The following is a 13,227-nucleotide window of genomic DNA, read 5'->3' as shown; positions in this document are numbered from 1 at the left end:
CCCCCGGTGCCATGATATCTGCAGGGGGTTGATGGAGGAGGTGCTACACTCCTGCAGCGGTCGCCGGTCCATCACAGAGACACAGGACAATTCAAGTTAGCCAAATGTGTGGGGAGAATCCACAGGAGCTGACGGAGAACAGGAAGACTCCAACCAACCAGGCTGGGATTCAAACCCACGGCATACTTGGATGAAGGCTAAAACCACTGCTGCCTAAAAATTAAAAAGAAACATCTTGCATTTGGCCTGATGAAAGGAAATTATTTGGATGGTGTGCATTATTCTGTTTTCAGGCAGAAAATCTTGAACGTTTGGCCATCTGTTTGAGGCATCAAAGATGGAGTGCGTATTTGGTTTGTAAGTCCCCTCTGAATGGCTAAAAACCGAAGAAACGAAGGTGATCCAGTGGCCTAGTCAAAGTTTAAGCTTAAACCCGACTAAGATCAAGCAGAGTGACTAAAAATGCTTGAAGATTCTCTAATATGGCTGAATTAATCCAATTTTGCGGAAAAACTCCTCCACAGCCATTTAGAAGATTGTCAGTAGTTGCTGCTGAAGGGAACCCACAAAATATTAGAGGTAATTTAGGTCCAGTTTGAATTGGATGAAAGCCATAAAACTATATTGGTACTTGGTCCAGTTATTGTCATTCAAAACAAATCTGCAATAAACTAAATCTTTTTTTTTTCCCACGGCTTTGTGACCTGCTTGTGCACGAAAAGTCATTTTAACTCGCCGCTGTTTTAAGAACCACACAGGCGTTTAGTTTTCAGCAAATACCTCACAGCAAGTTTTATTTATACATCCAAAAACAAAACAAAAAAAAAAAATCAGATTTCTCACTCTATATACAGATATTACATACAGTGTTTGTACACATATTACATAGTTTGTACACGAGAAAAATATACATAAAAATGTAAACTTTTGTATACAAAAAATACCTTAGACAAGTCAAACGAGGACCAATAACAAAAGGTGACTAGATTAGCTCGTCCTATCTTTAAAAACAGTAATACAGTACATTCAATGAGTATAGGAACGTCGTCGGCCGTCTCTGGAGTCGAGCTCTTACATGTGCCTGCGCGCCCTGTTGGAAGGTTGCTGTCCTGTGTGGCTTTGTCTGGTGTGGCGACTAATCTCATGCCTTGTGGTTACAGCAGTGTTACGGTTCAAACTGTCGCTTTAAACCAACCTGGGTTATCTGTTTTTATTATTCAACATGTTAATATGGGAGAAGAGGCTGCGGTGGACAGGGATGTCTCCCTCCCCCCCAACTACTAAGAAGGGAGAGGACTGGGCTTTGTCGCTGATGGAAACAGGTGGGGGTGGGGCAGGGATCTGGTCACTGTCAGCTGTTTGTGCCAAAATAAAATCAGAGGTGGGGGTGGGAAACGAAAAAAATAAAAAAAATAAAAATCATAATTCCTGTGCAAGGCCAGCGCCTTTTCCGCCTCGCTAGCGCATAAACGCCCACCGTGAACACGACGCCTCTTCCTGATGTTTAAGAGCTATCAAAAAACACTTCCCGTCAGGATGTCGTAGAAGACGGCATCCAAAGATTTCATCAATTTGATTTAAAAGAAAAATAACACTCCACAAGATACAATCTCCACTGAATACTAGTGAATAATACCTTCAACCCATTGCTACTGAAGAGTTCACCAACAAACCCCAAGATAGACTTCTACTCTATATACCAAGCATTCAACAATTTGTTAGATGTATATTATATATATATATTTATATATAAATCTATTAAAAGCCATATTTCTACTGCTGTGTAGCTTAGTGGAAGGGGAGGAGAGGGGGCCCTAGCTTTCCATCCTGTAGCTTAAAAATCACCTTTCAGTAACACAGTGCTTTACTTCAGACGTGCAAATTCCACCACTTGCTCGCGGTAATTGTTGTGTGGTGCCGTGCAAAAAGTAATCATACCCTATGACCTCTCTTTCAAATTTTGTCATGTTGAAACCGCAAGCTCCAGGGTGTTTGATAGGGATTTCGAGAGAAGGAATCAGAAGTGGCGTCTGCACCATTCGGCAACGCAACAAATCAGGACATCCGCCTGCAAATTAAACCAGCACTAATGAGCAACTATTGCCGAAAGTGAGTGGAACTCTATACAGACCATTTCCCTGCGTCAAACATTTCAGTAGCTGCACTTATGGACAAATCTGCTGGGTAGAAATAACTTATTTATTGCATTATTGATTCTATGCATTATTTAGGATATACTTAGGCTCGTCATGATAAACAAACGTTGCCGGACGATAAGTCTTCCAAAGAAAAATGTATCGCGATACACCACAAAATTCTCATTTGGAGACCTTTTTCAACTAATATGATAATGGCATAATAGTATATACTCTCGACATAACGGCTCAGATCAAACGGTTGCCCGCCGTCATTTGGCTTAAATTTACAAAAAGGAACTCGACAAGTAATTGTTTTAAATCATGATTTTACTATTGATCATAAAAATCGCACCGGAGCCGCCCTGGTAGGCTGCCTTCTGATTCAGCAGGGGTGCTAATCTAGATGAGCTCTGCTTCAGCATCTGCAAAACCTTGGACTGAATTACCCAACAATTAATCTGCATTCCTTAAAGTAGTTTGAAATCCATGATATCCATGAGTTTGCAGTCTAAAATCGACCCGGTTTAATCAACACTGGTCCAGTTCTGATCTATGGCGATCTAGAAGCAAAAAAAAAAAAAAAAGAAAAGAAAAAAAAACATGGTTTAATGTGCATTAAAAGACGTCAAAAGTTAAAAAGCGCTTTTAATATATTTAACATGATCAAATAAGTCCAGAAGCTTTTCCAGACAGCAGGGACCTGCGTGTCAACCATAGCGTGGCCGTGCAAAGCGAGACGGCCAGAGTCCCTGTTCGGTTTCTCACCACCCACGCAGGGGGCGGAGCAAACACGTAGACCAAGGGGGTCCCGGGGAGACCACCGCTAAAAAACGAACACACCACCCCCACCATGAAGCACGGCGATGGCGTCGTCGTGCTTTTTCCTTCACCCTAGTCGGCCCCGTCTACTAATAGAGGACTCGGGGCTAAACCCTCAGCCAGAGCTACCGTGGAACGGCGTTGATCAGGGCATAATCCTGTGCTAAAAGGGCCTAGTTAAAGTCCAGACACTGAGAAGCACGTAAGAGCCAAACAACGTATGGGAGTTTGCGGTTGTAAGCAGACAAAATGTGAATACAAGAGTTATGATTATCGTTGCAAGGCGCCACATTCCCAACCCACACAGCCCAAGTCTTCTCCCAGGGGAGGAGATTCCCCTGGGAGAAGTTTTTTTTCCTCCCACCCCCCCCCAAGCCAACGCAGACTATGGATGTGGACCAGGGAGCACCTTTGTGGGGGGGGGGGGGGGTGGACACTTAAAAGGCCCCTGCAGCCATCACCATCACCCACCCCGTGGAAACACTGCCGCTCGTTTATCCGCCTCGAGAGTCAACTCGTGAGAAAATACCAGAGGTGGCCTGAGTGAAAGGGTTGTAAAAAATCTGGAGTTTCTGAGCCACCGAGACGAGGCGGAGCTACATGCAGGAAAAAAAAAAAAAAAAAAACTCACAATCCTGCAGGTGACGGTAATGTGTTTGTTTTTCTCTCTCTTTTTTTTTCATTTTATTGCTTTGAGAAACTATTACCTTCCAAGTGTCTACGAAGCCGCTCGCAGTGCCACAACCGACGGAGAGGCGGGGAAACCTTTTCACGTCCGAGCGAACCAAGAAATGAGCACAGACAAACGTACACCATATAAAAAGAACGGCTGCTTAAAAGTGTTTGGGTGACTATTAAATCTGACTGGATCAATATGAAGACAGTTAAGTTGCTTGAGACATAATTGGTTACAAAAACCTCACAACGTGTCCACGTGTCCTTAAACCAGAGTGTATAAAACAGGAGGAGGAGGAGGAGGTGGGGGGGGATGGCCATCTGAGAAAGGCAGGGTGTGTTTGATCGTTTTGAAGAGAGACGGGCGAAGCAAACAGAGCGGCATCTGGGATTTCTGAGCACTGTTATAAATAATCTTTGCTAATGTCCTTTAATTCGACACATAATCTAAACACAGCCACCACCACTGGCAGCAATCGCCCCGCATTGCGTGGACTCACAGCCACCTCACAGCCAACCGTCTGGCTACGGTGGAGGGGGGGTGGGAACAAAAACAAAGGAAACTCTGAGATTGTGCAAATTCATTCTCAAATAGTGCACTAGACCCACATTGCACACATAGAGCAGATTAAAACGGGTCAACTGGGAGCCCCGTCGGCCGGCTCAGAGGTGGCTGGGGGTCCGCGCGGGGGCTGCGCATCATTTACTTTGCGTGAAGGGTGGCGCGGCGCTGTTGGCACTTGCAGTGGTGGCACTGACTAATGAGAAGCCGGCAGGGGGCGCTGTGGAGCTGTGGCTGGGCTGCACGTCCTTCGGGATGCCGCTGTGGGAGGCCAGCTGGTGTCCGAAGGCGGCGCTGAACTGAGGGAGCTGTTGCTTGGGCTGCGCGGGGCTCAGCAGGTGATCGTGTGAGGAGGAGGAGGAGGAGGACGACGAGGAAGAGGGGATGGGGGGGGCCGTCAAGCCGCCCGTCACGGCGCCCTGACGCATCGCCGGCAGGGCCGCCATGGGCTGCAGCGTCACAGAGTGGGTGGTGGTGGCGGGCGGCGTGGACAGGGAGGTGGTGATGAGATGACTCTCGGACCGGATGAGGGTGCCGAACTGCGCGGGGTCGGCGAGGGGGAGGGGGAGGTTGTTCCACGTGGAGCGGGGGGTCCCCGGCACCCCGCTGAGGGGGACCTCCAGCAGGAGGGGGGTGTCTGTGTGGAAGGAGGCGGCGTGTGGGGAGGATATGTGGTCGCTGTACGGGGACGGCACGTGCTCGCCGCTGTAGTGGCTGCCCTGGGGCGACGCCCCCGACACCTCCGCCTTCGCCAGGACGTGGGAGGCGTGCGTCCGGGGAAACGTCCGCTCCGTGATGGAGTTGTGCGCGAGCAGGGAGATGCCGCTGCTGGTGGTGGCCGCCGCGGAGGACGGCGAGGTCAGGCTGGAGCACGACGGCGGGGGCTGGCTCGCCGGCGGGTGCGGCGGCGAGGGGGGGAAGGGGTCCCCGGTGGGTTGCAGCAGGTTGTCCTCCAACTCCAGGCTGGGGAAGTTCTCTGTGGGGATGCGAGCGTTGAGCAGGTCCCCCATGCCGCCCGGCTGGACCGGCCCGGGAAACACGGCCATGGCTCGGTGGTCCACTCCCTCGGCTGTGGCCAGGTCGCCCATGGAGGTCAGGCACACCAACGAGTCGGGGTAGGAGCCCATCGCCTGCAGGGCACGGACCAGCTCCTCCGCCTCCTCTGTGGTGGGCAGCAGCTCCCCGTTCTTAACTGCAGAAACATTTAGAAACCAGAATATCACACAGGGTAGAAATACAAGATCTCTACAGTGGTCAAGCTTCAGGGAAGGAATTTAAGTTAGCTCATTTACCAAAAGTAGGTTTAAGTCAGTAAGGAAAGGAAAGAGCTCAGGATGGGAATTTAAATAGTTTCCATTCTTATCCAGACCCAGAAAAAATTCTGGGTCTGGAAATTCGGTTCCAGGAAGAGGAGGAACCTCGTATCGCAGATAAAAAACATCCCTTTGTTTCAACATAATAGTAACAATAATAACAAAAAGTTGACAGGAACCTTCAAACAAGTCGAAATCTTGCAGGTCGTCCGGCAGCCGTGGTAAAACATCCGAGAAATCCTCCTGGTTCAACTCGAGGTCATGAGGAATGTCGGCCATGTCGTCGGTGATGTCATCAGGAAGCTCGTCTGTGCTCAGGTCCGGCGTCGACGGGCTCCTGCAGCGAGCACAGCAAAAACCAAGGGCTTAGAGGAAAGATGAGACCGCGTCGGACCGTGGATCTGCTGACAGAACGGGGGACGTTCTGGCTCCGCTCGGGTTCAGCGTCGGCCTACGTTTACTATCTGAACTGGTTTTCGGTAAGAGGCAGACCTGATGCCGGCCTGTGAGGGCATCACGAGGCTCGTCGAGGGCATTCCCAGGTTCCCCTGCGGCAGCGCCGGCGGGATGGGCTTCTGAGGCCGCCGCGGCCCTCTCCTCCTCTTCTTCTTGTGTTTTTTGGTGAGCGCTGGCGGTTTGGTCTTCTTACGCGGCTTTCGCTGCTGCTGGTGCTGCACTCTCCGGTTTCCGTCCCCACGTAGAAAGTTATCCTGAGCGATATAAAAAGGCAGCAAGCGCACAGAGGGAAGAACAAGTAAGACAAGAGACCTAGAAAAATCACAGGAAAAGTTCTCTCCCGTTTGCAGATTTCAGGCTTCAATATATCCGTAAGATTTGGCAAAATTACTCTTTTTAAAGCCATCAAAGAGATCCTGGCAGTGGCAGCAAATTTTAGTTTTAACCTTTAATTAAAATAGATTAGAAATAAATCATCATGATGTCCAGGAGCAACCTAAGAGCCAACAAAGGCCTAATCTGTAAAACACCAGCCTCTCTGTCCACAGTGAGGAGAGCAAAAACGAGGGACCTGCAGCTAAATTAATTAACACCTTCAAGCTCAAATGAAGTCGACTTAATGCCAATCATGAGCTGCGCCCACGGGGAAGTGTACCCCAGGCCGCTCTAACCTCCCCCGACAACAAAGACGTTGTAATAAAAGACATTATTCCCCTGTCTACCAACAATAAGGCATAAAATATTTAAACGAGTCGTGAATCAAGTCGGTGAAGTTATTTCAGGGTAAGCACGGACAAATCTCTGTTGAAGTTCAAATACCCAACTTAAAATATATATTAGTCAGTAAAAAAAAGTTGGATGCAGAAGACGTTTTCATGCTGCCATCTATGGCCAGACTTTACAGGGATATTCTGGATAAGGAGGGCAGAGTTTACTTCATGTTAAACGCTCTGTGGAAACTCGGGGTCCCGTTAACAGATCACAGACTCGGTTCATGCAACCAGAAGATGCAACATAGATGAATTCAAAACACATAAAACCCAGCAGAGCTGCCGATAAGCATTACCCTTTAATTTCACCATTAAGAAGATATTTACAAACAGAAATCCAGTCACCTTCGTACAGACAAACGTGCGGTAGCGCCCTGTTCAGCTGCTTGGGTCGGCCGCATGCCTTCATCCTTCCCATTGTTCTACACTCCTTGAGGAACAACTTGTGTACCTCCCTCTAAACGTTCGTGAAAATGTGTTTGTGAATTTCGCTTTCCCCGATGACGTTTTTAACCATTTTTACAATGTTCTTTTAATGAAATCCCTCCGACTGCAATGCGTTCGTAATGAAGAATCCCCTCGGCCGGCCGGCTGGCTATCGCTGATTGGTCTGTTGCTGACGAGCCTCCAAGAGGCGGTGTCACGTCAATTTGAAGCTGTTGACAACAACAAGCCAAACGTCTTCTGGACGAGCTAAAGACTGAGCTGGATGGCTAAAAAAGAAAGAAAAAAAATCACGACAAGGCCGTACTGACAGTCAGGCACGGCGGAGGCAGCACCATGCATTGTGGTTCCTCTCATGTCAACAGCCAGATGGTTGAAATTTAGATCCATTTAGCCACTTTTCCAAAAAGTGTATGTACATATGATATATTAAAGAATTGTTTTTGTTCTTTGACAATGTATTTTGGGAAAAACTGGTTAGTTTTAAACTAAGAACAACATGTGTTATATTGCTATAACTGTTTTAACTTGTGGTGGGAACCTATGACAATGTGTTATGGGAAAGACTGATTCTGTATTCCTTATTTTGCTTATATTTGCTGTATTCTGAGTTTGCAATATTAATTTGCTTCACACAATGCTGAGATGCTGGGAACGGTTTTTGTTTTGGAAACATGTTTTGGAAACGGGACGAACAGCTCAGATGGGAGGGATACTTTGTTTATTGGTATAAAAAGGAGGGAACCGCCCTCAAACGATGAAGTCTGCCGTGGGTTGTGTGGACGCCCGTCCGCGTGGATTGTGCTGTAACAGGACTGACCGACTTCCCAGTCCTATACCATGGTAAGAGATGGAACATCACACCTGTTTGAAAGCTTGTCGGCTTTGATGCTTGCTACTTTGCTTGTGTCAAGAGCTTGCTGTTTGTGTTGCTGTATTCTGTGGAGAATAATAAATATGGGCCCTATTATCCTAATACAAACAGTGTTTGTGTTCTTATTTGTGTCTTGCCGATCCCTTCCGGACCTGAATAAATATTTCATAAAGCAACATATCTGACCTGGTGCGGACGGATTCAGACTCGTGCAATTGTGTTGTTCACTCACCATCTTTTTGGCATGCTCTTCGCAGAGGGGCGTCTGGTGCGTAATGTCGAACACGGGGATGGAGCACTGTTGACCGTCTGCGAATTTGGCTGTGCAGCTGGCGAAGAGCTGCTGGGAACGATTCAACAGAATGTCTACAAAGGAGGAATAAAGGAAAAAACACTGGAGAGAAAAAGGCACCACGGTGACAGGATGAAAACAACAGAATCACAGCTGTTATGATTGCCGCGTCCGGCTCCGACACGGAGCACAGCGAGGCGAAGGATACGCTGGAAACAGTGCTGAGTGAAGGGCAGCGCTCTGTTGCTGCAGCTCTGCCCCTTGGTGGAGCCGGCGCAGGTCGCCGCGTCTGTGCTCTGTGGCCTTGCTGGAGGCGCGCTGCGGAGATGAACACACAGTTACAATGCTTTACAGAGACGAGTTTTTCTTTTTATTCCCCCTCCCTCGACCCGGTGCGAGGTTACCAAGAGGCGCTGTGGGAGTTTCCACCCAGCTCCTGGATCAGCTGCCCCGCGCAGTCCGGGTTGTTGCTGGCGGCGTGCAGCAGGGCTTTCCGGAAGGCGTAGCGATACCTCTTCTGGCGGATGCTCGCCCTCTCCTGTCTGCACATGTGCTTGTACTTGTCCCGAAGGTAGGAGCAGAGCCGGAGGAGGCGCGCCCGCCGCGAAGAACCGCCGTCGCCTTCCAGCCTGCAGGGGGGAAACAATGCGGACGTCATCACCGTGACATAACTGGACGACATGCGGCGAGGTTCGCCATTTAAAGACACCGACCCGTTGTCCGGTCTCCACGAATGCTGAAAGGGGGCGGCCCTCTCCGCGTCCTCTTCCTCGTCGTCGCCGCTGTCCTCGGACCAGTCCAAACCTGGAACAGAGCTGTTTAGACCGGCTCGTCTATCTCAACGAGCTCTCACGGGCGATTCACACATGCAGAAACCTGTGCGTTACAAACATCAAGACAAGTCACCTAGATGAGAGAAGAGGTCGCCGTGTTCCCGCTGCCGCTTGGCGCAGAGCTGCACCAGGTGTTGCAACCTGGCAAGGCAGTCGGCAGAGGGGGAGAAGGCCGCGGGGTGCATGACGACCACGTGCCTCTGATTGTTGCCGCCGCCATCCTTGCAGCAGATGGGCGGCTGAGTAGCAGCGAAAGGCGTTTTCCTGCCGAGCGATGGTCCAGAATGGTGCCCTGAGCTGGGCAAAGCGTTCGCAGGCATCCCTGGAGGCAGAAAGTTGACTGTCTGAGGTGGTGGTGGATTGCATAATAAACCCTGCTGTTGTCCCGGGAAGGGGAAGGACGTCAAGCCGGCCTGCTGAGGTGGCTGCAGGAGAGCCGACGTCTGTCGTGGTAGGTGAGCGTTGAGCGGCGACGAGGGGTGGATGCGCGGCGCCGGCGAGGCCGTAAAGTGCTCGGGAGCTGGCTGGAAGAGTTCCGTGTCCTGGGAGAGCTTCTGGCTGAGCGCCAGCCGACTCTGCGGCTTCTTCTTGACACCGCTCCCCTTCCGAGGGGCGCCCACCTCCTCCCCGTCCGTCTCGTCCTCGTAGAAGGCGAACGGGTCCAGGAGTTCGCCATCAGCGAGGGGTAACAGGCGTGAGCAGGGAGGGGACGGCGGAAGTTCGTCTATGCCGTTCGTGGCTCTCAGCGCTAAAGAGGGCACAGTTATGTTGAGAGCCACTGACTCCAGGTGAGCCCGGGGACGCATCTCCTCTAAAGCATCGTGTTTCTTCTTGCGCTCCTTTTTCGGGATAAAGCCGAGAACCTGCAGGTGGCTGTTGCAGTATCTGGAAAATAAGAACAGACCCCCCCCCAGATGTTTGTCTCTAAACATAAAACAACCTCACAGCTATGTATCAAATTTGCCACGCGTTTACTCGTTCATAACCCACCTGCGATCCTCAGACTTGGGGATGGGGTTGGTGCATCGCTGGCTGTTGTACTTTGCCACATATTCACACTGCTTGAAAGGAGCCGTCTTGTCCTCCAGAACGTGGCGGATGCAGAACGCGTAGCCATTTAGCCGCCGCTGCTTGCACAGCTTCGGACTATAAGAGCACAGCGGCTTATTGTCCACCTCTGAGAAGTGTATGTGTTTGCCTTCATACATCACGTGACTCTTGTCCTTGAAAACATCAGCTGGCAGGAGACAGGAAGAAAACAATCACAGCTCCGACAGCCGAACGCCGTCCGCGAACACGAGAGATCAACGGTTATTCGGTGCTTCTCGGTTTTTCCACAACTCACAGTGCCCCAGCTAACAAACACTCACTCAAGTGGCACATGATGACAAAGTGGAACAAAAATGACATATTGGTTTGTAACATTTTTCAAATTAAAAGTCTAAAAAGTGTGGGGTACATTTGTAATTCATCCTCTGACCAGTAAAGTTCAAATCTAGCCACAGACTCTAACTTCACTGCAAAAACGAAACTAGAAATAAGTTCTTAAAATCAGTGTATTTGTCCTTGATTTGAGCAGGTTAATCAGATGATTTGCCAATGGAATAAGACTTTTACACTTAAAATAGAAACAATTCATCTCCATCATCTTATTTCAAGTGCAGGATGTCTAATTATCTTATTTTAGGGGTCAAAATACTTATTCCATTGGCAGATAATCTTATTTACCTACTCAAATCAAGGATAAATACATTAACTTTCAGAACATTTTACTTATTTTTAAATCCGTTTTTGCAGTGTGGGAGTTTTGGGTCATGATGATGAACGTGCATTGGTCTAAACTATTCCATTGTAGCTCTGGCTTTGTGTTTAGGGTCACTGTCCCCACGGAGGGTGAGCCTTCGCCCCAGTGACAAACCTTTTGCAGCCTCTAAAAGGTTTTCTTCCAGGATCCCGCTGCGTGATGAAGCCATATGTATGGCACTTTTAGGATGATGTACAATATTAGGTTTTCACCACACGATAGTGTTTTGCACTTAGGCTAAACAAAAAGGGCAAAATGTAGCAAATCCACACACCTTCTTGCACAAAAGTCCCATAAACCCATTAATTACGCTGAAGTCTAGGGTTGTAACTAGACATGAGGTGAACAGGTGAAGAGGATGTTATTGTTTTTGCAGTACCATCTATGTTTTTCACATAGAATAAAATGCATTTTTCTGGCTGTAGCTGATTTCTTGTTTTGTTGCAATGAAATAACTGACCGCAACCACAAAACCCAGTGAATATCTGAAAGTGAGGATGTTTTTTAGGTCGGATTCCTCTAAAACAGCTATTTATTCCTCTCACACCCTCAGATCAAATATGTAAACGCCTAAGAGGGACACAGGCAATGCGTAATTTCCGTGCTGAATTAAAAGTTATTCATAAGGAGGGGGTTTGCTTAAGATCCTGCTGTTCAAGTGGAAAAGGTTCAGAAAGCAGAGACTTCAAAGGGAAGTTAATGCTGCAGAGGAAGCACATGTCCCGGTTATAGTGAACACTTCACAGCTGGGCTTATATTTAAAACTTTTGCTCTAAAGTGGCTGTGAGAAACGCTACATCCGTCTTAATATAAAGTACAATTTTAACTCACATTTGAAAGTTTAAACGGGACCCTTTTAGTGAGTAATTCCTAAAAGCTCAGGGGAGGGGAAGCAAACATGTTAGGTTAGCTTCAACTACTATACGAATACAGTTAGCTAGCTTGCTAAATTAGCTTAGCGAACGGCAGGAGGCTCTTAAAACTTTATATAGTTAAACCACAGACAAATTTATATCTACAATTTGCCCGTGTCCTAATTTATTATGCATTACCTTAACATTTGTCAGTCCGATATACACATTTTCGATGAGGGCTGAACAAGAAATCCTATATTTCCCGGTTAGCTAACAAAGCTAAAAACACAAATCGGTAGGCGGTAGCTAACCAGGAAACGGAAACATATCCAAACAGACGTCTAGTTCCAGTTTAGCTTTATTGCAAAAAAATAGAAGCATATAAATGCGATAGCCGCCAGGGCTTGTGAGAGCCCGTTTTGATCATTCACCGTAACGTAACTCAATAAATTTGTGGTGAAATACGTTCAAACAAAGGGTATACATACGAGGATTACGGGCCGTTCCTCCGAGGCCTCCGCAATAATCGATAGGAGTTCTAGCCTCTGTCATTACATAACGTGACATTAGCAGGCTAGAAGAGACTGAAATGTTTAAATTACGTAACTCCTTTCTACTCGGGGCAACCAGAATTTAAGTATAATCACAAAATAACGAGCAAACGCCTTAAATAGAAAAGGCCTATAAACCTCGATGGGACGGCGGCCTGTAGTAAACCGCCAGTCCGGCTGAGGCTAGTGCAACACGGGCGCACTTCGAAATCGAGGCCGAGGCTGCTCGCGGCTCCGCTTACCTTGAATGGGCTTGGGCTGTGTACGGTATTCGCTCCGGATAGACGGCCGAAATGTCTATTAGAATCAGCTAGGCTACTCGGGCATCGACATCCCAGGTAGGATAGTAACGGCGGTCTTCATCGAGCTCGGATTTTCGTGGAACAAGGACCCATGTAAATGCCGGCCAGCCCAGCGCAAATTACAAGCCGTAGGTAGGCTGCTGAGGACATTTGTTGGATCCACGGCAGTCTCCTCACAGCACCACTACAGGCACTGCGGGGACATGACAACAATCCGCTCAACAACAACAACCTCTCCTACCATATTGGAAATTTAACTTTGTTTAAATCCCACACAAGTGCGACTGTATGAAAGCCAATTGTGGTGTGTACGAGGTGGGGGACGGTGCGGTTGACGTGTTCGACATTTGTAACAAAGTGACAAAGAAGTCCGGCGGAGGGTAAGAATCCACCTGGACTCCGACTCTCATCGTCCACATGAATGAGTTGTCAGCCCTCCTGCCACACTGTTGCCCCGCTGTTCACTAATGACAGATCCAGTGTCAGTCAGACGCAGAGCCTCCATCTGGAAAACTTCAGTAGGTGTTGCATAAAACTGTT

General features: G+C 48.3%; 1 protein-coding gene across 1 annotated transcript; it reads right to left on the bottom strand.

Moving 5' to 3' along the window:
• Positions 1-761: 761 nt before the first annotated feature.
• LOC105932154 (INO80 complex subunit D) lies at positions 762-13,163 on the bottom strand. Its single transcript, XM_012871184.3, has 10 exons — positions 12,628-13,163; positions 10,167-10,413; positions 9,250-10,061; positions 9,057-9,147; positions 8,748-8,972; positions 8,552-8,661; positions 8,284-8,417; positions 6,000-6,217; positions 5,687-5,844; positions 762-5,386 (listed from the first exon to the last, which is right to left on the bottom strand). The coding sequence occupies exons 2-10, from the start codon at positions 10,382-10,384 to the stop codon at positions 4,332-4,334; spliced, it is 3,021 nt and encodes a 1,006-aa protein (XP_012726638.2). The 5' UTR covers positions 10,385-10,413; positions 12,628-13,163; the 3' UTR covers positions 762-4,331.
• Between the last annotated feature and the right edge of the window lie 64 nt (positions 13,164-13,227).

The sequence above is a fragment of the Fundulus heteroclitus genome, chromosome 7 (assembly GCF_011125445.2).
Source record: "Fundulus heteroclitus isolate FHET01 chromosome 7, MU-UCD_Fhet_4.1, whole genome shotgun sequence".
NCBI lineage: Eukaryota > Metazoa > Chordata > Actinopteri > Cyprinodontiformes > Fundulidae > Fundulus > Fundulus heteroclitus.
Note: the sequence above shows the minus strand (reverse complement) of the source record. Positions and strands in the feature narration are given on the sequence as shown.

Coding starts and splice junctions, on each gene's coding strand:
- LOC105932154 (XM_012871184.3), bottom strand. CDS start 10,384: ATGTATGAAGGCAAACACATACACTTCTCAGAGGTGGACAATAAGCCG. Junction 8,662..8,747: donor AACTCCCACAGCGCCTCTTG/GTAACCTCGCAC, acceptor TCATCTCCGCAG/CGCGCCTCCAGCAAGGCCAC. Junction 5,845..5,999: donor CCCTCACAGGCCGGCATCAG/GTCTGCCTCTTA, acceptor TGCTCGCTGCAG/GAGCCCGTCGACGCCGGACC.